The sequence below is a fragment of the Oncorhynchus tshawytscha genome, linkage group LG07, assembly GCF_018296145.1.
Source record: "Oncorhynchus tshawytscha isolate Ot180627B linkage group LG07, Otsh_v2.0, whole genome shotgun sequence".
Taxonomy (NCBI): domain Eukaryota; kingdom Metazoa; phylum Chordata; class Actinopteri; order Salmoniformes; family Salmonidae; genus Oncorhynchus; species Oncorhynchus tshawytscha.
Genome location: NC_056435.1, coordinates 2,434,351 through 2,461,081, shown reverse-complemented (window position 1 = coordinate 2,461,081; position 26,731 = coordinate 2,434,351). Strand labels below are relative to the sequence as shown.

General features: G+C 43.7%; 1 protein-coding gene across 1 annotated transcript; it reads left to right on the top strand.

The window, feature by feature from the left end:
* The first annotated feature begins 262 nt into the window (after window positions 1-262).
* On the top strand, window positions 263-25,731 carry LOC112255126. The gene is made up of 6 exons (XM_024428185.1): window positions 263-436; window positions 10,538-10,819; window positions 12,878-13,144; window positions 13,295-13,366; window positions 17,147-17,173; window positions 25,337-25,731. The coding sequence occupies exons 1-6, from the start codon at window positions 325-327 to the stop codon at window positions 25,729-25,731; spliced, it is 1,155 nt and encodes a 384-aa protein (XP_024283953.1). The 5' UTR covers window positions 263-324.
* Window positions 25,732-26,731: the final 1,000 nt, after the last annotated feature.

The following is a 26,731-nucleotide window of genomic DNA, read 5'->3' as shown; positions in this document are numbered from 1 at the left end:
TGGTAACCCGTTGTATAAAAGTAAAAATACACTCGAGGCCATGTGTTATGACATTTTTATCATCATAGCCACGAAGCGAAACCTCTCAAGTATTATTTCTTAAATAGCATATACACATAATGCAATGTGTTGGTATACAGTGTGATTGTATTGCAGCTATGAAACATTATTTACAAGTCAAATGGAACGTTGTTTAATTTCCACGAAGAGGTCTTGAATAGTGAGGAACTAAACCACATTTTACTTTCACTTTCACAGCCTCGGGAAAAGAAGATCAGAAGCAGCCTAGATGAAGCACACAGTGTTTTAGCACATCTCATTTGAATGTACTGTTATTTATTATCGCTACAAACAAACAGTCTAGCAAATATGCCCAAACTAACGCTCATCAGATTGTGTTTCTGGCTTTGTCTGGCGCGAATGGTGGTCTCCGGAGGTAAGTTGAACCGACTGGCAGGGGCGAACGTAGCATTTTGGCCTCCCTAATGTGTTACACTACTTGTTTGCTATTGTGTGCTAATTGTATAGTCTAGCCTACAACATCACATCCTAATCTTTGATTATCATGAACAATAGCTATATGTAAGATAATGTCGTTTATGAACACTATGTGGGCTGCAACTTCAAGTTAGAAGCGCAGCCACCGAGAGGGATTCATATCACTGAAAAAATTATATTTGTAACGACATTATGGATGGACAATAGTCTAAACACGGTCTTCATATTGATTTTCAACATGGAAAGTCAGAATGGTTTTAAACAACGTCTATATGGGTTTCGATTCGAAATAAGGACCGCACCCTTCTTGTTCAGTGACGATAGAGAGAGAATAAAGTAGACGGCACGGGTCAAAGTAATTGATTTATGACCCAGTGTCCATGATGACGTGTACATGTCCAAATATGGACCTCCGGCCAGGCCATCCTGTTCCTGTGGTCACGTGTTAGAGGGTGTGTTATTTTATATCTATATTGCATCCTTTGAAGTAGTCATGCTGATTGATGTCTAGGGACCTGATTGAACTGGGGGGGGGTTCAGTGTTTGAACTTTTGAAAGTGTATGGCCCCCACCCCCAGTTTTATTGCCCTTATGGTTGCTATCTGATGAAGCAGGAATGTGTGCGTGTGTATGTATGTATGGGTATGGGGATGTGTGTGTGTGTGTGTATGTATGTATGGGTATGGGGATGTGTGTGTGTGTGTGTGTGTGTGTGTGTGTGTGTGTGTGTGTGTGTGTGTGTGTGTGTGTGTGTGTGTGTGTGTGTGTGTGTGTGTGTGTGTGTGTGTGTGTGTGTGTGTGTGTGTGTGTGTGTTAGAAACAAGGAATGTGTGTGTGTGTGTATGGGTATGGGGATGTGTATGTGTGTGTGTGTGTGTGGGTGTGTGTTAGAAACAAGGTCCCTTGTCATTGTGTCCATTTCAAGCTTTAAACAACAATTAAACCACCATCTAAATAATGTTTCTCAGCCTAGTTTCCTATTTAGCTCTCTTTATATGTACATGCACAGAGCTTCCAGATGGCTCCAGCCTAAGGATTTTCAGTGCATGTACACCTGGGGAGATTAGAACCCCAAAGAAAAGATCCTAAAGGTAATTTCAGATTCAGGTTTATCATGACAGCCGCTTTATGAAAGGCTTTTACTTATGGCTAAACAGCTTCTACACAGCTTATTAATTAATGCTGTGGGATAAAATTAGGTGTTTCTAGGAGGGCTTAAACAAATCTACAGTGAAACAAACATGTACACTTTACACACATATTTATTGACTTTTAAAAAGACCACAGTAACATGACAGAATTTGTGCAAATGCAATGAAATCTGCTAGGGGATATTAAATGTACAACAGTAGTATTCTGTAAGCAGCAATACGTGTTAAATATGTGGCAATCATGACAGCCTCTTTATGAAAGGCCTTTACTTATGGCTAAACAGTTTTCTACACATCTTATTAATTAATGATGTGGGCATACCCAGGATTTACATGCAGGACGGTTGATCTACACATGGAGGGAAAACTTACGGAGTTTTGATGGAGCGGGCAAGCGTCTTTGCGTTGGTGAATTCGAAACGGATAATGGTCAGGGCTAACCGGACCCTTTATCTGTAAGAAATAGTAAACATTTTGAATTATAACATGTGTTAAAATGTATGTAGTAAATATTTTGAATTAAATCACTGGTTTTAAAAATGTATCTCACGCTTTAAGATAGAAGAAGAGGTCATTTCATATTTCGGTTTAGGGGAAGAGGTCATTTCATATTTCGGTTTAGGGGGGTTATTAACTTTATGGAAAACAATATTCACACTATGTGGATTATAAACATGTACATACATAGAGAGCCAACACATCAAGATCTAACAGGGATGAGTGGTGATTCATAGTACAACAGGAGTCTTCTGTAACCTGCAATACGTTTTAAATATGTTTTACATACATCCACGACTGAATGGTTTCACAAACTCCCTTTTAAGGTTTTTGTTAGAAAGTTGTAACAGGCCTCATTCAACAGTCTAGAGATGAACCTAGAGACACCAACAACATCAACGTTTAGAGCAGCTTGGAGATTATTACCCATGTAAGGGGGGAGCAAAGAGCGGATTTAACAAACTCTGTACAAACCCCGACACGGGGTATGATAACTCTGACGCGTACGTCTAATGATTATTGTAGATGTTTACAACTGAGGGAGTTGACAGTAGGTCAATGAGATGTATAAAGGCAAATTGACATAACGGACCTCAAAGACCAACAGCTACTTTATAATATAGAATGCAGGGGTGTGTACTGAACTCAAAGACCAACAGCCTACTTTATAATATAGAATGCAGGGGTGTATACTGAACATGTAACCATTATAAAACAAAATGGTCTACGGGCAAATGCATCTATAGTTTTTAATGAAGTGGTCGCTGCATTCATTTAGATTATTTCAACATAGTCTAGATCAGTCCACAGGTTGCATATACATTGTTTTAGTATCTCAATATTCTGCTATATGTTGGTAGGTCTAATAAACAAATATATTGTATACATTGATCATATTATTTTGTCAGAAATTCAAGCCGTTGATACAGTTGTGTACTCTATCGCCCGCCCTGCTGATCGTGCTCTATCTGAACTACATTAAGCTTTCATTATTTTGCATCAAATATTTATGGACCTTAAATTATTATAGAATACACAATATCTCACCCTTTAATGACAGGAAAATGTCCATCACCACGGTCTGTCACGAAGAAATGTAATGTCTGAAAAAAACATGTGTTATTTTAGTCTTTCCTACAATGGTATGTTATAAAGTTTGTAATAATGTACAACTGGAGGCCTCCAATGTTTTTACATAAAAACACTAATGATGCATGTTTAAATAGTAGTACAATTTGGTAATTAATTCTAACATGTCTTTAAAAAGTGTGTACTATATATTTTGGTATTAAATCAATGGTTTTAAAAACAGTATCTCACCCTTCAACGATGGGAAATGCGTTTCAAAAACAAATGGGGGCGTGTGTGTGTGTGTGTGTGTGTGTGTGTGTGTGTGTGTGTGTGTGTGTGTGTGTGTGTGTGTGTGTGTGTGTGTGTGTGTGTGTGTGTGTGTGTGTGTGTTCAACAGGGTCCCAAGCATTCTATCTGTAGAGAATTGTTTGAAACCAATGTTTGCACTATCATGCATACGGCATGTCCAGATATCTGCCGACCGCCCGGGGTTAAACATTGATATCTCTAATCAGTGCCCGGTGCCCCCCACCACGGTTGTAGACAGAATGTCTCGAAACCCCCCCTGTAAACTCATTCCGTACTTTCGCTAGTTAGGAACAGAACGTGGAGCATATACTTTAACACTAGGTTACCACAGCTTTAGCGCAAACCCACAGGCCCGAATATTTAGCTGCCAGGACAGATTAAAAAAGAGATGTGAATAAGTGAATCCCTCCTAATAGATATTTCTGAAGGCTACTGGACATAGGTGATTGGGAAGCGACTGTTAGACGTAGGTTCTCAGAAGCAAACTGCGCCCTGTCCTTTACGTAGCCCTTCACGATCACACAATTTTTGGCGTAAGTCCATATAATTAATCACATACCCAAGAATATTTCTATATTAAAAAACGAAAAGTGTGCACTCTGAACGACTTCGTAAGACACCAGGCAGCAGTCCCAGGACAGATAACATAGTCTGTGAAGCCCTCCTAATGGATATTTCTGGAGCTGAGTAAGTGAAAAATATATTTTAAGTTTTGTTTGAATATTATCGTGATATTATTGTAATATTAAACACGAGTTATTTGGGTTTTAAACAGGGGGGACAACGATTTTTTACATGTAATTAAAAAAAATATATTATTATTATTTTTTTGGTATGATGGACAACTGACACAACGGGTGACTTGGATGCATTAGGGACTCTGAACGACATCGGAGGAACCGATGAAACAGATGCTATTCACGTTTCTTGTACTAACGGCCTTACCCTAACTCCAAACACCAGGCAGCAGACCCAGGACAGATAAAAACGATAATCGGGGAATCATTCCTTCCTCGTGGAACTTCTTTGAAGGGGAGTTGAATATTCAAGGTGATGTGTATGTATATAGATATATATTATTTAAGAATGATAGGTATGAATTCTAGGCATTTACATGTATGTTTTTAAAAATGAAGACTATTTATACAATGAAACAATGTTTTTTTATTCACACTGTTTGTAAACAATAGTTTCTGCCCTCTTAGGGTCAACATGACCCGCTTATTGATTAGAAAGTATGATTAAAAACCAAGGCTGTGGAATATATTCTCTCTCACAGGCTATGAAAAAGACAAAAGCTAGGACATTGACTCCTGAGTGTTGAACTTGAACCTGAGTGTTGAACCTCCTGAGTGTTGACACTATTAATGCCAAAATAACAATTTTATTTTGCTAAAAATGTGGGGATCAAAACCCCTGGACCGCCCTACCGTACCTACTTACCCATCCAAATAAAATATTTAAATATTGCACATTAATTTGACCTAAACTCACAGAGACAGAAAATTGCATCAATCTCAGATAAAGCATCCGAGCGAGGTAAACAGCGCCTCTCTGTCTCAGTATCTGTAGACCATGTATCTGATGCTGTCTGGGCCTAAAGAGTATGGCATCAGAACGAATCAGTTGGATGGGCAACTGATTTCTTTAGGCGGACCGTTTTTTCCATGCGACCTGTGTGCAAGCCCTCGCGCATGCACAAGTTTTGTTAACGGGTGTTATAATAAAGACCATTAGGCAGCTCAATTATACAAATCTGAAAGTTAAAATTCAACTAAATCAAATCAAATCAAATGTATTTATATAGCCCTTCGTACATCAGCTGATATCTCAAAGTGCTGTACAGAAACCCAGCCTAAAACCCCAAACAGCAAGCAATGCAGGTGTAGAAGCACGGTGGCTAGGAAAAACTCCCTAGAAAGGCCAAAACCTAGGAAGAAACCTAGAGAGGAACCAGGCTATGTGGGGTGGCCAGTCCTCTTCTGGCTGTGCCAGGTGGAGATTATAACAGAACATGGCCAAGATGTTCAAATGTTCATAAATGACCAGCATGGTCGTATAATAATAAGGCAGAACAGTTGAAACTGGAGCAGCAGCACGGTCAGGTGGACTGGGGACAGCAAGGAGTCATCATGTCAGGTATTCCTGGGGCATGGTCCTAGGGCTCAGGTCCTCCGAGAGAGAGAAAGAAAGAGAGAATTAGAGAGAGCATATGTGGGGTGGCCAGTCCTCTTCTGGCTGTGCCGGGTGGAGATTATAACAGAACATGGCCAAGATGTTCAAATGTTCATAAATGACCAGCATGGTCGAATAATAATAAGGCAGAACAGTTGAAACTGGAGCAGCAGCACGGTCAGGTGGACTGGGGACAGCAAGGAGTCATCATGTCAGGTATTCCTGGGGCATGGTCCTAGGGCTCAGGTCCTCCGAGAGAGAGAAAGAAAGAGAGAATTAGAGAGAGCATATGTGGGGTGGCCAGTCCTCTTCTGGCTGTGCCGGGTGGAGATTATAACAGAACATGGCCAAGATGTTCAAATGTTCATAAATGACCAGCATGGTCGAATAATAATAAGGCAGAACAGTTGAAACTGGAGCAGCAGCACAGCCAGGTGGACTGGGGACAGCAAGGAGTCATCATGTCAGGTAGTCCTGGGGCATGGTCCTAGGGCTCAGGTCCTCCGAGAGAGAGAAAGAGAGAATTAGAGAACGCACACTTAGATTCACACAGGACACCGAATAGGACAGGAGAGGTACTCCAGATATAACAAACTGACCCTAGCCCCCCGACACATAAACTACTGCAGCATAAATACTGGATGCTGAGACAGGAGGGGTCAGGAGACACTGTGGCCCCATCCGAGGACACCCCCGGACATAGCCAAACAGGAAGGATATAACCCCACCCACTTTGCCAAAGCACAGCCCCCACCCACTAAATGCAAGAGCACCAGCCTTTGCAATACAGACACATTGATCCATTGATCCACTGGTGGCTAAAGAAATTAGCGCATGGAACTCAGAGATAGTCTATAGACCAATGCAGCAGTAGGCCTATAACTTCCATCAACTACATAGGCCTAAAGCCGAAAATTAAAAACTAGAAAATATCCTCATGAAAATTCAGGTTCTTTCAATTGCATTCATCTCTCTACACCGCCTGTCTTCCTCCCTTTCTATCTGTCATGACTTATGAAGTGTAACATTGTATAATCTCAGGAGGTTGGTGTGCTCAGGCTCACTCGCTCCCTCAACGTTATCAGGACAGAGAAACCACACACATGTGTATTGCTCACATGGAGCACTCCAAACAAAAAAGACAATGAAATAATTAACTAAATTCCTAAATTATGGTTAGGAAATGAACCAAAACTTGTTTCTCACAAGTGTAGCAGGTTGTGAACTCTGCAAACGACATTTCCACTCAGATAATGAGAACGGTAAATGACTGTAATGCATGCATTAACAGTAATTGTTGTAATCAAATTACGGGGATTAACGGTACATTTACTAGGCCTACTGGTTACATCTGTAATGGGGTATTGATACAAATAAACAATCAAAGGGCAAACAATTCACACATTGAAACAATGAATGGGCAACTATTAGCGGGAGACTGCGGAGCACATTCTGGAGAGCTGAGTGCATGCATTCTGGAGAGCTGAGTGCATGCATTCTGGAGTGCTGAGTGCATGCATTCTGGAGAAAGATGCTCATATCTTCACCACACACCCCTCCCCTTCTTCTCTTCTCAACATTTTAAATTATACTCAAGACACATTATCGTCACATATTTTAGATGCTTTTCACTGACAGCCACAACTTAATAATCAGCTAGGCCTATTGCCGTGCGTGCTGCCCAAGATGCTGGATTCCCAAATAGGCATAGGCTTGTGCACTTGTGATTTGAAACAATCCACAGCTATTTTTTTAAAGAAGCTAATGATCCTCTGTGGCTAAGTCAAGCTCTCTGGTAAAATATTTTGAATGCTTTTATTTAGACAGGCGTAATTATATAATTTTGGCAAAATATCAATTTACTTTAGGGGAAGCCAGCATCCGAAAAGTGAACTGTGCATCCGCCAACTTTCCTTCCTCATTCGCAAGTGGCTGAAACCAGAGATCTCTATAATCTGACGAGATCCTCATGTCTCCACCCTAACAATGCGAGTTGTTTTCCCAAAGGCGGGAATGCAGGCGACAAGCTTGCGTCTGCGTATTATGCTAAAGGTAACGCATTGGGCTTATCCAGGACATATTTTGGCGAGAGTGAGCCCTTTCGCTTTGCCTCTTCTTCTCTGCTGAAATTAGCCAGCGAAACAGCGCCCCTCTGTCTTGCTATATGTAGACCATATAACTGATGCTGTCTGGCCAGAAAAAGTATGACATGCCATAGTCCATGCCATAGCATCAGATACATGGTCTGCACTTGCGGAGACAGAGGGATGCTGTTTCTCTAGCTCGGATGCTTTATCTGAGATTGATGCGTGTTTCTGTCAGCACGCACCAGGCCAAGTTTAATGCACCAAAATCATATGATGACCATCATATCGAAGTCACCAGATGATATCTACAACTACAAATACGTAGGTGTCTGGCTAGACTGTAAACTCTCCTTCCAGACTCATATTAAACATCTCCAATACCAAATTAAATCTAGAATCGGCTTCCTATTTCGCAACAAAGCCTCCTTCACTCACACCGCCAAACATACCCTCATAAAACGGACTATTCTACCGATCCTCGACGCAGTCTATCACAGTGCCATCCGTTTTGTTACCAAAGCCCCTTATACCACCCACCACTGCGATCTGTATGCTCTAGTCGGCTGGCATTCGCTTCATATTCGTCACCAGACCCACTGGCTCCAGGTCATCTATAAGTCTATGCTAGGTAAAGCTCAGCCTTATCTCAGCTTACTGGTCACGATAACAACACCCACCTGTAGCACGCGCTCCAGCAGGTATATTTCACTGGTCATCCCCAAAGCCAACACCTATTTTGGCCGCCTTTCCTTCCAGTTCTCTGCTGCCAATGACTGGAACGAATTACAAAAATCGCTGAAGCTGGAGACTTATATTTCCCTCACTAACGTTAAACATCAGCTATCTGAGCAGCTAACCGATCGCTGCAGCTGTACATAGCCCATCTGTAAATGGCCTACCCAGTCTACCTACCTCATCCCCATGTTGTTTTTATTGACTTTTCTGCTCTTTTGCACACCAGTATTTCTACTTGCACATCACCATCTGCTCATCTATCACTCCAGTGTTAATTTGCTAAATTGTAATTACTTTGCTACTATGGCCTATTTATTGCCTTACCTCCTCACGCCATTTGCACACACTGTATATAGACTTTCTTTTTTTTCTATTGTGTTATTGACTGTATGCTTGTTTATTCCATGTGTAATTCTGTGTTGTTGTTTGTGTCGCACTGCTTTGCTTTATCTTGGCCAGGTCGCAGTTGTAAATGAGAACTTGTTCTCAACTAGCTTACCTGGTTAAATAAAGATGAAATTTAAAAAATTAAAAATAAAAATATGTTGTGTGGGCAGCACACTATGACACAGGAAACCATGCAGTTTATTAGAGTACAAATGAAATAAATGATGATGAACTTCACATGGTGGTGAAAGTTCACGGTGATCTTGATGCTCCTATCCAATAAATATCAAGGGTGTTATTCTGGTGACATGATCATCAATGCTTTGCTGCCGTTTGACAAATACAAATAATAATCACTATTATCCATAATAATGTCATAATGTAGATAGTTTACCCCCACTGTAGCTGCGAGCTGTTGGCTAAAGCGCATGTGTCAAGACCAGAGTCGGCGCATTTGCTATATAACACAACAGTCTATATAACACAACAGTCTATAACACAACAGTCTATAACACAGCAGTCTATATAACACAACAGTCTATATAACACAACAGTCTATAACACAACAGTCTATATAACACAGCAGTCTATATAACACAGCAGTCTATATAACACAGCAGTCTATATAACACAACAGTCTATATAACACAACAGTCTATTTAACACAACAGTCTATATAACACAACAGTCTATATAACACAACAGTCTATATAACACAACAGTCTATATAACACAACAGTCTATTTAACACAGAAGTCTATATAACACAGTAGTCTATATAACACAACAGTCTATATAACACAGTAGTCTATATAACACAACAGTCTATATAACACAGTAGTCTATATAACACAACAGTCTATATAACACAACAGTCTATATAACACAACAGTCTATAACACAACAGTCTATATAACACAGCAGTCTATATAACACAGCAGTCTATATAACACAGCAGTCTATATAACACAACAGTCTATATAACACAACAGTCTATATAACACAACAGTCTATTTAACACAGCAGTCTATATAACACAGCAGTCTATATAACACAGCAGTCTATATAACACAGCAGTCTATATAACACAACAGTTTTTGTGACGAACCATCAGTGGAGTTGAAAATGCGATGGAAACCCATTGAAATCTGTATTTTTAATTTGGTACATGGGAAATGAATGGACACATTTATTTGTATGTACACTACATCAACCTTTTACATGCAAAGCGTCTGTTTATTGGTAACATACTGTATCTCCTGTGGGAAAATGTACATATTGTTTCATGCAGATTTTAGAATATTCGCATGAAACTCTGTTGCAGATTGGATGGAAACCTAGCTAGTGATATAATAGGGGACAGGGTGTAGACAAAGACTAATATGTGGTGTAGTCTAGATACATTTCTGCTCCAGTGGTGGTGAGGGGGAAAATACTAGTCAAAGTTTGCAGACTACATAGGCCAGATATTCCCAGCGATCAGAATTCTTGATATAAACAGTAAAGGTAGATAATGTCTCTTTCAATGCCAATTGGGTTAGGACTACATATTTATACCCTAACCGTAATGTGTTACCCTGGATACATTGATATTATGATACATGTATGAAATGTCTGCTTTTCCAGATCTTTATCATCAAGTGGAAGGTGATCTGGTGTTGAAGCCAGAGAAGTCCACAGTGACTGACCACATCACAAGCATCCTATGGAAGCATGGGAAGAACAAGGTGGCAGAGTGGTACAAGGATTATGGTCTGGACATCTATGGTACCTTCATAAACTGTACAACCCTGGACCAGACTACTGGAGAGCTGAGAATCAGTGGATTGATGAAAACAGACAGTGGAGTTTATTCTGTGGAGTTCAACAGCAAACTGCTTGACAAGACATATACACTGTCTGTTATCAGTAAGTGTTTCTGTATGTGTGTATGTTTAGCATGTAGATCTTGGTGGGGAAAAAAATATGTACGATGCATGCCAGCAAAGCACAAAGTACTACTCAACACAACACTAAACAATACATTCATTGCACTATAACGGTGACTAAACTGTTAGGGCCTACATAAAGCTGTCCCAACATCAGAGTCCCAACTGCAGTCCCAACACCTTACCACTGCTACACCTGGATATCAGAAGTACCATGTCTGGCAGCAAAACAGTTAATTCAACCTCATTTACAGCCTTTAAAAAATATATAGCTGATATGGCTGACTTGCTTAAACAAATGTGGTTTCTACTGACAATTGAGATGTACAAACTATTGCATAAGGGGACTACAAGCGGATAAGAGGCAATCTGCAATTTCGATTAAGACATTAATGAGCGAGCGATGGTGGACATAGTCAATAGAATTATTTGTTCAGCACTTTTGAAATGTACAATGACAGAATTCAAAACATGGGCCGTTCTTACAGTGTTTTCCCTTTACACCAAGTCAGAACCGTAGGATAAATAAAAGGGGCATATAAACAGACAGTGAAAGCTCTTACAATATTCAATGATTACATTTCTCTAAAACAGGTTATAGACTACATGTGCAACACCAAGTTAGAACAGTAGGCTGAATTAAGAGGTGAAAATAGACCAAATTATTAGGGTGAGGCACATTGAACGTCATTTGCGTGTCAAAATAGATACATGTCAGATAACACTATTTGACACGTTAAATAAGCTTTTAATTTGACACGTCAAATAACACAATTCTATTATAGAATGTTGGTGTCCTGAATATGCACGTGGCACAACTACTATCAGTAGCACTGTCAAATCAAGCACACACCGGGGAACGAGTTATGTGTTTATAATACCACTTCGGTGAAAATAGACCAAATTATTATCAGCACATGGGCTGCTAACAGCTTATTACACAGCATACACTTAGTATTACTTTCTTAGCTACAGTATACATATCTCCCTGGCATATTACATCATTTATGCAGCAGCATACAATACATTTTTGGACTCACCTTGTGATGTGCTCACTTAAACAGGAAGGTGGTCCTTTGTGGGCAAATTTTGTCATCAAACTTTGTCATCAAAGTCTGGCATTCTCTGGATTTATGGTGGGACCACACAGCCACTCCATTGAATAGCAGGCTAGTGGTTGCTTTGCAATGCTGCAGTTAGCGACTGATTGCTTCCATACCACTCCTTGTGATTTCCAACTTGTTGTGTAATCTTTATGTCCAATGGCCGATGAGCACCCATACGTTTTATCTATCATTTCTCTTCATTATTTCTCTTCATATGACAAGGATTAAAAAGGATTTGCCAGTAGATTGTCGACTTGATTCATGATGATGACTGCTAGGTAAGACTTTGAAAGTATGATGTTGACATAATCAGTCCAATCAAAGATACGTTACATATAATGTGATTTGATGTCATTTTGTCTGTGGCCAATGACCTTGAGCCTTCTTGGAAGGGCACTTGTAATATAACTCTATGGCAGGACCCAAAGGGCTGACATTTCGGATGTCTACCCTTACTAAGGACATAAACCTGGCAATGACATGGTGTCCCCATGAGTGACAGAACACTGAGCCATTCTCTGCTGGCTCAAACCACCACCACAGAAAGCACTGAGCTCGGCTGAAACACCTGCATTTTGGAGCTGCCTTACGCAAGAAAATAAAAAAGAGACCATGTTTGTATGCAGCTTTATTAACTCAATTATATATACATATTTTTTAAACATTGTTTGCAAACTGATATGTGACACGTATTAATGCCCAAATAGCAAAAAACAGGAAAGCCCCCCCCCCCCAATATATATTTATATATTTTTTTATTTTGCTTAAAGTGTGGGGCTCAAAACATGTGGGGCTCTGCCCCACCTGCCCTGAATACGGGTCGCCACTGATGTACGTGTGTATGTGTGCGTGGTTGTTTAGAAACAGCAGGTTATTGTAGTGCCTCACAAGTATTTTCCCAAATGATTCCTGTTTCTTTCCTCTATTTACAGAGGCAGTTCCCAAACCCACAATCACTTCTTCCTGTAACGCCAACCAAACCTCCTGCACTCTGACCTGTGAAGGTGACACCACTGATGCTGAACCCGTCACCTACAGCTGGAAAGAGGGAGAGGGGCCGTGGGTTGTTGGAGGAAAACTGCTGATTGTTTCTAAAAGCCACACTGGCAATTCAACCAACAGTTACAAGTACATCTGCAAGCTGAACAACACTGTTAGTGGGGAAGTCAGTGAGCCAGGTGAAGAGGTGTTTGGTTCAGGTGAGTGGACACTCATAAGTGTGTTACAGTCTTATGTATTGATATGTCAGTAACACTGCTAGTGTTGTAGAACATTTTGAGTGCTGCACTATGTTGAATTCCTGATCAACTCCTGTCAAAGTATCAATACAAAATGTGTTTTCATTTCAGAGCCTTCCAACAGAGATTTTGTTGGTGTTGTTGTCACTGCCATTGTAGCATCTGTTTTCATTGTCATAACAGGTAAGAACAGCACATCTACAGTAACATAGCACTGTACATGTACATAGTTGTGAAGCACAGATTGACATAACAGCAGCAACAACAGTGAGCTATACCCCCTGAAGGGGGTACCTGTTCTACCTGTTTTTACAGTAGTGTTCAGGCTACTGTTACAGTCAAGACAAGGGGTTAGATGCACCACCTGCCGTAGGTCACAGTCTTCATAATGTGTCACAGGGAGGCACCAATTTGGACCGTGCCCAGTATGGAATAACCTAATCGGATTCCTTACACTCGTTCTTCCAATGACCGATAGCCACACATCTAAAACAGGGAGCTATCCCCGGGTGCCTTAGCACAGGTTCGCTACCCTTTCCTCTCTGTTTCTTTGTCCTACCTTGGCCATTGAGACCACTGTTAGTGACTTCCACTGTGGCAGCGTTAACCCCTTGTACATCTGCGGAGTAAACTGAATTAGCTTCCACTCTCAATGCTGCTTGTACTATTAAATCCCAATGAGAAAGCTTGTCCACTACCCCCTCTTTATTTGATTGGAATTTTCCATTAGCAGGGAAATGCTGACTAATTTTAACAATTTTGCACAATTTTTCCGATATTTGAGAATTGGTAGAATGCTCGTGCTCCTCTTTCAACACCTCTATGGCTTTATTAAACTTCTCTTCCTCTAGCCCCATTTTATAGTGAGAATTGGGGCCGTCTGTCGCCATTTCAATAGTTATTATTCTGAAATCTCTCCTGATGGTGTCCAGGGTGTGTAGATCTTCTTCACTCCCGGCTCTAATACACGCCTTTTATTAACTATTTTCCAAGGTAGCGCTAACCACTTCCCCAGAGAATAGTTATGGTATTTGTGCCTATTAATTGGTCATGGTACTTAATACCTTGTATTTGAACCAATCCAATAGCGTCTGCAAATGTATTACTGGAGAATACGGGTGACCTTATGTCTTATTCCAGTGTTACGCCTCAAATATCACTGTTGTTGATAACACACATTACCAAAATCATTCACAGTTGTCTTCCTATTGCCACATACTCTGTCATTCCCCCTCCCAATAGGGCATAAACCAACCTCTTTCCTTATTGCTACTGCTAATACACACAAATCAAACAGCATTTGAATATCTTATTGCTTTTCTTTTGACTATGAATGTGGCTTTCTTGTAGAAATGATAGGAAACCTTCTTATCATCATCCACATTCCCTCCTGTTGTCCTTCTCCATGGACTACTTCTCTACAATCTGCCGTACTAGTACACAAGCATGACAATTTATCCATACACACACACTATGGCCACCGCGGCTGGGCTTTCACCCTCCCTTTATGGGTCTAGTAGGGAACCAACCCCACTCGGGACTTACCCCCTAGGACTTACCCTCTACAGGTACCAACCTGCTCGGGCTTACCTTCCGAGAATTACCCTATACTTTATGGTCCTCGCAGGAACCAACCCACTTGGGATTTACCCCCTAGGGTACCAGCCTGCTCGGGCTTACCTTCCGGGACTTACCATATACCATGAATCTACAACTGGTGGTAATACAATGGGACTACTGAATAAGCTCAGGCATTCTAGGTCCGTATCCTATGATTGGTTCAGCCTACGACTCTCATCTCCCCAACATGTCAGAATGAGTGGTAACAGGTGTAGGAACTGTGCCTACCTTGTTTTTGGTGCTGGCTCCTGCTTCACTGATTCGGAATCTCTAGTTCGACTGTAAATCGGGGTGAACCCTGCTCGCAGCGCCAACTGTTAGGTTCTAAATAAACAGAGTAATAAACCCACGGATGCTTAATAAAGCTCAAACCAAGTTTATTCACCCACTGGGTCATACAGCTGCATAAGACAAAGACATGGTTCCACCAGTGGTAGTATATAAACACCAATTTGGGTGACGTCCTCCTTCTCTCTAAACATGACATCTTTATTGCTAGGCAGGAAATTAAGTGATGTGGCCATAAACTGTTCCTTCTCCCTTAATATGGTCTGACCTCGGCCCCCTTCCTCACTAAACCACATCTCTCCATCCTTATCAGTGCCTGCCACATGTGATTGCCCTTCCTTTACTCAATACATTTCAAGCTTAATTGCCTCCACCATATACATTCCTCCTACAGATGACCATTAACTTCCTGTGTAGACCCTAGACTATAGCACTCAATATTCCAATAGGATACCTGATAATTAACAATATCTCAAGTTTAGAACTCATCAGAATTCAAGGCACACTTAACCAGCATGGGTACCACAGCATTCTGCAGCGATACGCCATCGCATCAGGTTTGCTCTTAGTGGGACTATCATTTGTTTTCCAACAGGACAATGACCTATGTGCTATTTTACCAAGAAGGAGAGTGATGGACTGCTGCATGACATGACCTGGCCTCCACTATCACCCGACCTCAACCCAATTGAGATGGTTTGGGATGAGTTGGACCGCAGAGTGAAGGAAAAGCAGCCAACAAGTGCTCAGTATACGTGGGAGCTCCTTCAAGACTGTTGGAAAAGCTATCCATGTGAAGCTGGTTGAAAGAATGCCAAGATTGTGCAAAGCTGTCATCAAATTCAAAAGGTGTCTACTTTGAAGAATCTCAAATATATGTGTTATTTCATAGTTTTGATGTCTTCACTATTATTCTACAATGTAGAAAATAGTCAAAAATAAAGAAAAACCCTTGAATGAGTAGGTGTTCTAAAACTTTTGACCGGTAGTGTATATTTACAAAAAAATATGGAAATGATGCAGACAATTACATTGATTGAAGATTACAATCTATCTGCAATATTAAAGCTGATCTACCCCCTAAAAAATAAAAAAAGGCAGTTGGTGGGAAGTCATTACAGGCCTACACTGTATGCGCCGTTCCACAAGGGTGGCTGTAGCCTAGGGGGTCGGAAACCTTCTTGGGGGTCGGAAACCATCTTGTGTGCCAATTTACAATTGATCCTACAATTTATAAAGTTCTGCATGCCAGTTATCATTTTCATATACGCATTGTAGGCTACCTAACCGTGCCCTGAAATCTGCCCAAAAACTGAAGAATAATGTAGCTGTCTACTAGACAGAGGCGCTGCCCATTCAGTACCACACCACTGAGCTCCACTATGCCTACCTGTACAGAGGAGCTGTCCATTCAGCACCACACCACTGAGCTCCACTATGCCTACCTGTACAGAGGAGCTGTCCATTCAGCTGTGCTGAATCACGGACACAGCCTTCCCTTTAAAAAGGCATGTGTATATTTTGTGATTTGTCATTCTTTGAGCTTTTGTCTTCATGTGTCCTTCGATTGTAGGCCTAAGTAAGTCTTTTGATGTATGCCTTTTATTTCAGTGCATGTGTTAATGCATGTTATGTATTATTTCTTACATTGTTACAACATTAAAAAAAAATTGTACAAGCATTTCGCTACACTCACATTAACATCTGCTATCCAAGTGTATGCGACCAATAACATTTGATTTGATGTGTAGGATTTATCGAGCATAGTTTGCATTCGTCGTCAGCTGTTTAATGCACTGGTTACTTTCACATTGATTTGAAGTCGGCCTTGTTCAGGTACTGTATGCATGTTGTTTATTGGTGCTCTCATAAATGATGTATTTTTATTGCAGCTTAAGCATGTAAATGTGGGTGAAGTCATACTCAACAGCTGACAGAATGGTTAATGCAGACTTGTACTTTAAGAGGTATTTCTCACTCTGATATAGTGAATACTAGCTATAGAACCATGGATCAACTTGGAAAATAAAATAAATATTTTTTTTTACTCCTCAGGAATGTTGGTGTGGAAGAAAAAGAAAGGTAGGATGATTCTCTGTCTCTTCCTGTCTCAATTCTTCATATTCACTGCTTCACAATAAAATCATTTACATTTGGAAACAAAGAACCATTTGAATGAAAATGTTAATAATGGTGGAATTTGTGGTACGTTTTACCCTAACTTGACTCTATGTCGATATAGGACTCGTTTTACTGTGGATATAGTTACTTTTGTACCTGTTTCCTCCAGCATCTTCACAATGTCCTTTGCTGTTGTTCTGGGATTGATTTGCACTTTTCGCACCAAAATATGTTCATCTCTAGGAGACAGAACGTGTCTCCTTCCTGAGCGGTATGATGGCTGCGTGGTCCCATGGTGTTTATACTTGCGTACTATTGTTTTTACAGATGGATGTGGTACCTTCAGGCATTTGGAATTTGCTTCCAAGGATGAACCAGACTTGTCGAGGTCTACAATTTTTCTTCTGAGGTCTTGGCTGATTCCTTTAGACTTTCCCATGATGTCAAGCAACTACACTTACTGTAGGTTGGAGTCATTAAAACTCGTTTTTCAACCACTCCACAAATTTCTTGTTAACAAACTTTAGTTTTGGCAAGTCGGTTAGGACATCTACTTTGTGCATGACAAAAGTAATTTTTCCAACAATTGTTAACAGACAGATTATTTATAATTCATTGTATCTTATAATTAATTGTATCACAATTCCAGTGGGTTGACTGTTGACTGTGCCTTTAAATAGCTTGAAAATTCAGGAAAATTATGTCATGGCTTTAGAAGCTTCTGATAGGCTAATTGACAACATTTGAGTCAATTGGAGGTGTACCTGTGGATGTATTTCAAGCCCTATGTCACGCCCTGGTCAAAGTATTTTGTGTTTATCTTTATGTATTTGGTCAGGCCAGGGTGTGGCATGGGGTTTTTGTAATTGTGGTGTGTTTGTCTTGGGGTTTTGGTGGTGGTATTGGGATTGTAGCTTAGTGGGTTGTCTAGCAAGGTCTATGGCTGTCTGGAGTGGTTCTCAATCAGAGGCAGGTGCTTATCGTTGTCTCTGATTGGGAACCATATTTAGGCAGCCATATTCTTTGAGTTTGTCGTGGGTGATTGTCCTTAGTGTCCTATGTGTACTCGTTGTTAGTTTGCACCAGATAGGCAGTTTCGGTTTCGTTTATTGTTTTTTGTAAGTTCGTGTTTCTTTGTCATATTAAACATGGATCGCAATCGACACGCTGCAGTTTGGTCCGACTCTCTTTCATCACCACTAGAAAACCGTTACAGAATCACCCACCACCAACGGACCAAGCGGCGTGTCAACAAGCAGCAGCAGCTACAGTGGGAGAGGTTGCACCACCTGGAGTTATGGACATGGGAGGAGGAATTGGACGGTAAAGGACCCTGGAATGAGCCTGGAGATTATTGTCGCCCCAAAGCCGAGCTGGAGGCAGCAAAAGCAGAGAGGCGGCATTATGAGGAGCTAGCACGGCAGAGCGGATGGAAGCCCGAGAGTCAGCCCCAAAAATTTCTTGGGGGGGGGCTCACAGGGAGTATGGCTATGCCAGGTAGGAGACCTGCGCAAGCTCCCTGTGCTTACCGGAGGGCTGGAGAGACCGGGCAGGCACCGTGTTATGCTGTGGAGCGCACGGTGTCTCCAGTACGGGTGCACAGCCCGGTTCGGTATATTCCAGCTCCGCGTATCGGCCGGGCTAGATTGAGCGTCGAGCCAAATGCCATGAAGCCGGCTCTACGCATCTGGTCCCCAGTGCGTCTCCTTGGGCCGGCTTACATGGCACCAGCCTTGCGCTCGGTGTCTCCGGTTCGCCTGCATAGCCCAGTGCAGGCTATTCCACCTCGCCGCACTGGCAGGGCAACCGAGAGCATTCAACCAGGTAAGGTTGGGCAGGCTCGGTGCTCAAGAGCTCCAGTGCGCCTGCACGGTCCGGTCTATCCAGTACCACCTCCACACCCCAGCCCTCCGGTAGCAGCTCCCCGCACCAGGCTTCCTGTGCGTGTCCTCGATCCAGTACCACCAGTTCCAGCACCACGCACCAGGCCTTCAGTGTGCCTCGCCTGTTCAGCGCAGCCAGCGCTTTTCTCCTCTCCTGCGCTGCTGGAGTCTCCCGCCTGTTTAACGCAGCCAGAGCCTTCCTCCTCTACAGCGCTGCCGGAGCCTCCCGCCTGTTCAGCGCAGCCAGAGCCTTCCTCCTCTACAGCGCTGCCGGAGCCTCCCGCCTGTTTAGCGCAGCCAGAGCCTTTCTCCTCTCCTGCGCTGCCGGAGTCTCACGCCTATCTAGCGCTGTTAGAGCTTTCCTCATCTCCAGCGCTGCCGGAGTCTTCCGCCTGTTTAGCGCAGCCAGAGCCTTCCTCCGACACAGCGCTGCAGGAGTCTCCCGCCTGTTCAGCGCAGCCAGAGCTGCCAGTCTGCATGAAGCAGCCAGAGCTGTCAGTCTGCATGGAGCAGTCAGAGCTGTCAGTCTGCATGGAGCAGTCAGAGCTGTCAGTCTGCATGGAGCAGTCAGAGCTGTCAGTCTGCATGGAGCAGCCAGAGCTGTCAGTCTACATGAAGCAGCCCGAGCTGCCAGTCTGCATGAAGCAGCCAGTCTACATGGAGCAGCCAGAGCTGTCAGTCTACATGAAGCAGCCCGAGCTGCCAGTCTGCATGAAGCAGCCAGTCTACATGGAGCAGCCAGAGCTGTCAGTCCACATGGAGCAGCCAGAGCTGTCAGTCCGCATGGAGCAGCCAGAGCTGTCAGTCTGCATGGAGCAGCCAGAGCTGTCAGTCCGCATGGAGCAGCCAGAGCTGTCAGTCTACATGAAGCAGCCCGAGCTGCCAGTCTGCATGAAGCAGCCAGTCTACATAGAGCAGCCAGAGCTGCCAGTCTGCATGAAGCAGCCAGAGCTGTCAGTCTGCATGAAGCAGCCAGAGCTGTCAGTCTGCATGGAGCAGTCAGAGCTGTCAGTCTGCATGGAGGAGCCAGAGCTGTCAGTCTACATGAAGCAGCCCGAGCTGCCAGTCTGCATGAAGCAGTCAGTCTACATGGAGCAGCCAGAGCTGTCAGTCCGCATGGAGCAGCCAGAGCTGTCAGTCTACATGAAGCAGCCCGAGCTGCCAGTCTGCATGAAGCAGCCAGTCTACATGGAGCAGCCAGAGCTGTCAGTCTGCATGAAGCAGCCAGAGCTGTCAGTCTGCATGGAGCAGCCAGTCTGCATGGAGCAGCCAGTCTGCACGGAGCTGTCAGTCTGCACGGAGCTGTCAGTCTGCACGGAGCTGTCAGTCTGTAAGGAGCTGCCAGTCTGCAAGGAGCTGCCAGTCTGCAAGGAGCTGCCAGTCAGCACGGAGCCGCCAGAGCGGTCAGTCTGTAAGAAGCCGCCAGAGCTGTCAGCCTATATGGAGCAGCTAGTGCCGCCAGTCTGCCCAGCGCCGCCAGTGCCCCCAGTCTGCCCAGCATCGCCAGTCTGCCCAGCGCATCAGTCTGCCCAGCATCGCCAGTCTGCCCAGCATCGCCAGTCTGCCCAGCATCGCCAGTCTGCCCAGCATCGCCAGTCTGCCCAGCACCGCCAGTCTGCCCAGCGTCGTCAGTCTGCCCAGCGTCGTCAGTCTGCCCAGCACCGCCAGTCTGCCCAGCGTCGCCAGTCTGCCCAGCGTCGCCAGTCTGCCCGGCGCCGCCGGTCTGCCCGGCGCCGCCGGGTCTGCCCAGCATCGCCAGTCTGCCAGACTCTTCCAGATCTGCCAGTCAGCCAGACTCTTCCAGATCTGCCAGTCAACCAGACTCTTCCAGATCTGCCAGTCAACCAGACTCTTCCAGATCTGCCAGTCAACCAGACTCTTCCAGATCTGCCAGTCAACCAGACTCTTCCAGATCTGCCAGTCAACCAGACTCTTCCAGATCTGCCAGTCAACCAGACTCTTCCAGATCTGCCAGTCAGCCAGGATCTGCCAGTCAGCCAGGATCTGCTGAAACCACCAGCCAGCCAGGAGCTGGTAGATCTATCTACCTGCCTGAGCTTCCTCTCACTCCTGAGCTTCCTCTCACTCCTGAGCTTCCTCTCACTCCTGAGCTTCCTCTCACTCCTGAGCTTTCTCTCACTCCTGAGCTTTCTCTCACTCCTGAGCTTTCTCTCACTCCTGAGCTTTCTCTCACTCCCGAGCTTCCCCTCAGTCCCGAGCTGCCTCGGTCCCGAGCTGTCCTTCAGTCCCGATCTGTTCCTCAGTCCAGTGGGTTTCTGGGTGAGGACTACTAGGCCATGGTCGGCGGCGAGGGTGGACTATCCAGGGACGAAGGGAGAGGGGACTAAGACATTAAAGGAGTGGGGTCCACGTCCCGCGCCGGAGCCGCCACCATGGACAGACGCCCACCCGGACCCTCCCTATTGTTTTGAGGTGCGTTCGGGAGTCCGCACCTTAGGGGGAGGTTCTGTCACGCCCTGGTCAAAGTATTTTGTGTTTATCTTTATGTATTTGGTCAGGCCAGGGTGTGGCATGGGGTTTTTGTAATTGTGGTGTGTTTGTCTTGGGGTTTTGGTGGTGGTATTGGGATTGTAGCTTAGTGGGTTGTCTAGCAAGGTCTATGGCTGTCTGGAGTGGTTCTCAATCAGAGGCAGGTGCTTATCGTTGTCTCTGATTGGGAACCATATTTAGGCAGCCATATTCTTTGAGTTTGTCGTGGGTGATTGTCCTTAGTGTCCTATGTGTACTCGTTGTTAGTTTGCACCAGATAGGCTGTTTCGGTTTCGTTTATTGTTTTTTGTAAGTTCGTGTTTCTTTGTCATATTAAACATGGATCGCAATCGACACGCTGCAGTTTGGTCCGACTCTCTTTCATCACCACTAGAAAACCGTTACACCCTACCTTCAAACTCAGTGCCTCTTTGCTTGACATCATGGGAAAATCAAAAGAAATCAGCCAAGACCTCAGAAAATAATAAATTGTAGCCCTCGACAAGTCTGGTGCAATTTCCAAATGCCTGAAGGTACCACATCCATCTGTAAAAACAACGATTCCTATATCGACATAACCTTGCCACTCAGCAAGGAAGAAGCCAATGCTTCAAAACCGCCATAAAAAAGCCAGACTACACATGCAGATGGGGACAAAGATCATGCTTTTTGGAGATATGTCCTTGGTCTGATGAAACAAAAATAGAACTGTTTGGCCATAATGACCATCATTATGTTTGGGAGAAAAAGGGGGAGGCTTGCAATCCGAAGAACACCATCTCAACCATGAAGCATGGGGGTGGCGGAATCATGTTGTGGGGGTGTTTTGCTGCAGGAGGGACTGGTGCACTTCACAAAATAGATGGCATCATGAGGAAAGGAAAGTAAAATTATGTGGGTGTAATTTAGCAACACCTCAAGACATTAGTTAAGAAGTTAAAGCTTGGTCCAAATGGACAATGAGCCCAAGCATACTTCCAAAGTTGTGGCAAAATGGCTTAAGGACAACAAAGTCAAGGTATTGGAATGGCCATCACAAATCCCTAACCTCAATCCTATAGAAAATTTGTGGGCAGAACTGAAAAAGCGTGTGCGAGCAAGAAGGCCTACAAACCTGACTCCGTTACTCCGTTCTGTCAGGAGGAAATGGCCAGAATTCACCAAACTTATTGTGGGAAGCTTGTGGAATGCTACCCGAAACGTTTGACCCAAATTAAACAAAGACAAAAACTAACCAAAAAGGCAAAAGACAAGGCATATTGACATTAGGGAGAGGCATGTGTAGCCGAGTGATCATATGGTCCAATGAGTAGCAATAGATGAGTGAGGGAACCGATTCAGTAGTCGCTACTACGCTAGGGAAGCTGGAGACACGGTGATTCAGACAGCTAGCGGGCCGGGGCAAGCAAGATGGGCTTCAGGCGACGTCGCAACGGAAGAGTCTGTTGAAACCACCTCGGACGATTACTTCAGCAGGCCAGTTGTGATGGATTGGCGGGGCTCCGTGTCGGGCAGTAAAGGGTCCAGGCCAATTGGCAAAAGAGGTATTGTGGACCTCCTAGCTACTCCTAGTTTGAGGCTAGCTCAAGGCTAACTGGTGCTTGCTTCGGGACAGAGACGTTAGCCAGGAGTAGCTACTCGGATTGCAGCTAGCTAGCTGCGATGATCCGGTGTAAAGGTTCAGAGTTTGCGGTAGGAATCCGGAGATGTGGTAGAGAAAAAGCAGTACGATATACTCTGGATTGATATTGCACTGTGTAGACTGGCAGGTTTTGACTGAGCTGAGGCTGGCTGGTGTCCAAGTTAAGGATGAAGTGGCTAACTGACTACTAGCTCGTAGTTAGTTAGCTGGCTAGTTGCTGAAGGGGGTTCCGGTTCTAAAGTATAAACATAGCAGATACATACCACATTGGGTGAGGCGGGTTGCAAGAGAGTATGTTCAGTCCGTAGATGGAAAGTGAGATTAAGATATATACAAAGGGGAAAGAACAAGCAAAAAACTATATTTACATGGGACAGGACGGGACAAGACAAAACACACGTCTGACTGCTACGCCATCTTGGAATCAGCTGTAACGCATATAATTAACTGGCTTTTATGCAAAGCAGTAATTGTTTCCACACATCTCCTGCCATGTCACTGATACGTCGTGAAACAGTGTTGTTTGATGAAGGCATTGTCTGTATGTTTTTTTTGGCCTTTCCCCCAGCATTGTCCCATCCATATCCACGGCAGCAGAAATAATTAAGTCCCCCACAATAGTATGGGGCTTATCCGTCCTGGCCACTCGGTAGCTCATCATATAAGTTTCTTCGAGCCCCTTCTTATTAATAGTATCTGTTGCTTTTATACATGTCTTACTACTTGAAAATCATCTTTATTCTCGCTCAAAACTCCTGTGGCTTATTTTTCAAATTAGCATGTTTTGTTTCTAAATGTCTGCACAAGAGTGAAGGTTTCATCCAGTTGTGAGATAGTACTTTTGCACATATAACACACTGTGGCTGAGGAAAGGCACTTCTCCCAAAATAAGTGAACCCCAAATCAATGTAGTTCTCATCATATTTGCGCCTCTTCGATGGTCCAACATCCCTGTCTGTTGTTTGGTGCTTTCCAGGGTAAGGGGGCAGTAGCTCTTTGTCTGCATCAGATTCACAACTGTCAGTATCCATGCTAGCTGGAACTTGTTGTCGACAGGTGCAGGTGTATTACTGCTGGTGGTAGCAGTACTACCAGTAGCAGTACTACCAGTAGAGCTGGTATGTGTATCAATGGACACGGGCCTTTAAAAAAAAAACATTTATACATTTTCCAGCAAACGGAATGAACAACAGCTACGTTTGGCTACATGCGGACCGTTAGTGGAATCCCCACGAGAGAAAAACCCACCCAAATGTATAGCCCCGTTGGAAAATATACATGGACTGTGAATCACATTTTTATGTGGCGTACCCCCGACGGCATTGCGCGTAACCCTGGGGGTTTGGGAGCACCTGATGTAGAGGATAGTTGTACCATCTAAACCGCTGTGAAATATATTTTCCATATCCAAAAATATTGTGTATTCAGCTGGTGTTTGAAGCTGGTGTACAAAACTGAAACGGGAAGCATATAAATAGCACACATAGAACAGATCTACCACTTCTTAGACTTGATTTCAATGGGAATGGAAGATCTATAACTCACGCTTCTATGTGAATTTGTTTGGGTTGCCCAAAAAGTTAAATATTGTAGGTTGAAGCAGTGTGTTTTTGCAGTAGGAGAGAGGCTGTTATTGATGTTGTCCTTCTGTGTGTGTTTCTGCAGAGGTTACTGTTACTGTCAGCTGTTGAGTATGACTTCACCCACATTTACATGCTTAAGCTGCAATAAAAATACATCATTTATGAGAGCACCAATAAACAACATGCATACAGTACCTGAACAAGGCCGACTTCAAATCAATGTGAAAGTAACCAGTGCATTAAACAGCTGACGACGAATGCAAACTATGCTCGATAAATCCTACACATCAAATCTAATGGCATCACCAGAAATGAGTTTTAATTGAACTAGAGACCTTTACTCACACAGCAGTAAATCCAGAACATTTCCAAGGTCTCATAACCTTACGCAAAATTAAAGGGCAAATACTTCAATTAACTTCAAGGAACCTTCTCTACTCTTTTTGCTGGGAACAAATGTTGATGTCTGTGAAACACTGGTGGTTCAGCAGAGGCTGTAGTATATTGTAGTATACTGTTTCCTCAGGGCGCGACGGTGAGCCTAAAAGGGGTTGCGGTACAGGGGCCGGCGGCGGACCGGCTGCGGCGGCGATTGTGGAGGTGGCGGAGGCAGCGATTGTGGAGGCGGCGGAGGCGGCGGCGACGGCGGAGGCGAATGCGCAGGCGGCGATTGTGGAGGCGGCGGAGGCGGCGGCGACGGCGGAGGCGGCGACGATTGCTGCGGAGGCGGCGGCGATTGCGGTGGAGGCGGCGATGGTGGCGATTGTGGAGGCGGCGATGGCGGCGATGGCGGCGGCGATGGCAGCGATTGCAGAAGCTGCGATTGCGGAGGAGGTGGCATTTGCGGAGGAGGCGGCGATTGCGGCAGAGGCGGCGATTGCGGCAATTCCAAAAGAGGCGGAGGCCCGGGGGCCGACCTGAACACAGCTGAAAAAGGAGAGGGAAATGGAGGTGCGGGAATTTCACTAACTCTCTCCCAAGGCACCTGCCTCAAGAAACATTTCAAAGGGAGAGATACAGAATCCTGGGTAAACTCAGACAACTGGGTGGTGGACATTCCATCAGTCCTGAAAATAATAAACATGTACTTTGTTTTCACTATGCTGTATCCAAAAAAGGTTGCATTTTGGGCAGGAAGCCTTGATAAAACCATGCGTATCCAGAATTATACTTCAGACACATCAGATGATACAGTTTCCCAGTAAGCAGAATAGACACCTTCTAAAGTAAACAATCCCAGAGCCACTTTCCGGTAACCTTATCATTTTGACCTGTTGCATTGATTTAGTGAACGTATAAAACCTGTTGTTTAACAAATCTAGGGTGCTCAAAACGTTGGTGCCGTCTTATCAGCTTAATATTCGATACTAAAACATTTACTTCAATCTCAGACTCTGTTCCACGTAATGGAAACCAATTATCCTTATTATTACATTCCTGCTTAAATCACTGGTGTTACGCAAACTATGACATTGAGTAATAATAATTAGAAATTGTCAAACATTTCCCATTCAACTATTCATACCTCTGCTCCAAACATCCCACATGCATCCCTTACAGCCCGCTCGAGCCCAGCGCACCGTTCTCTTTCACCCGTCAACTAAAACATTGCATTATTAGTCTATTCAAACCACTAATAATATTACCATCCACATACTGAAAACAATCATTCAATTGGAAGTAATCAATTGTGATCATGTTCACAGTTCTAATGCCGATCAGCTGTTTATAGAAAACATTAGATTTAGGTAATAACCCGTCAGATTAGGCTACAGGTAATAAAACAAACACTGGCTGTTGTTGACAAGCATATATTCAGTTCATATCCAAATGATTCATATTTAATTCAGTGATTGAAATTATGACACCGTTCTCAGTAGCCTATTCTAGCAGGCTATTAGGCAACACAAAAACGTATTAC

Excerpts from the sequence above, each read along its gene's own strand:
- LOC112255126 (XM_024428185.1), top strand. The coding sequence starts at position 325 with ATGTACTGTTATTTATTATCGCTACAAACAAACAGTCTAGCAAATATG. Across the intron at positions 10,820-12,877 it reads ATATACACTGTCTGTTATCA|AGGCAGTTCCCAAACCCACA; the intron begins GTAAGTGTTTCT and ends CTCTATTTACAG. Across the intron at positions 13,367-17,146 it reads TGTTTTCATTGTCATAACAG|GAATGTTGGTGTGGAAGAAA; the intron begins GTAAGAACAGCA and ends TTTACTCCTCAG.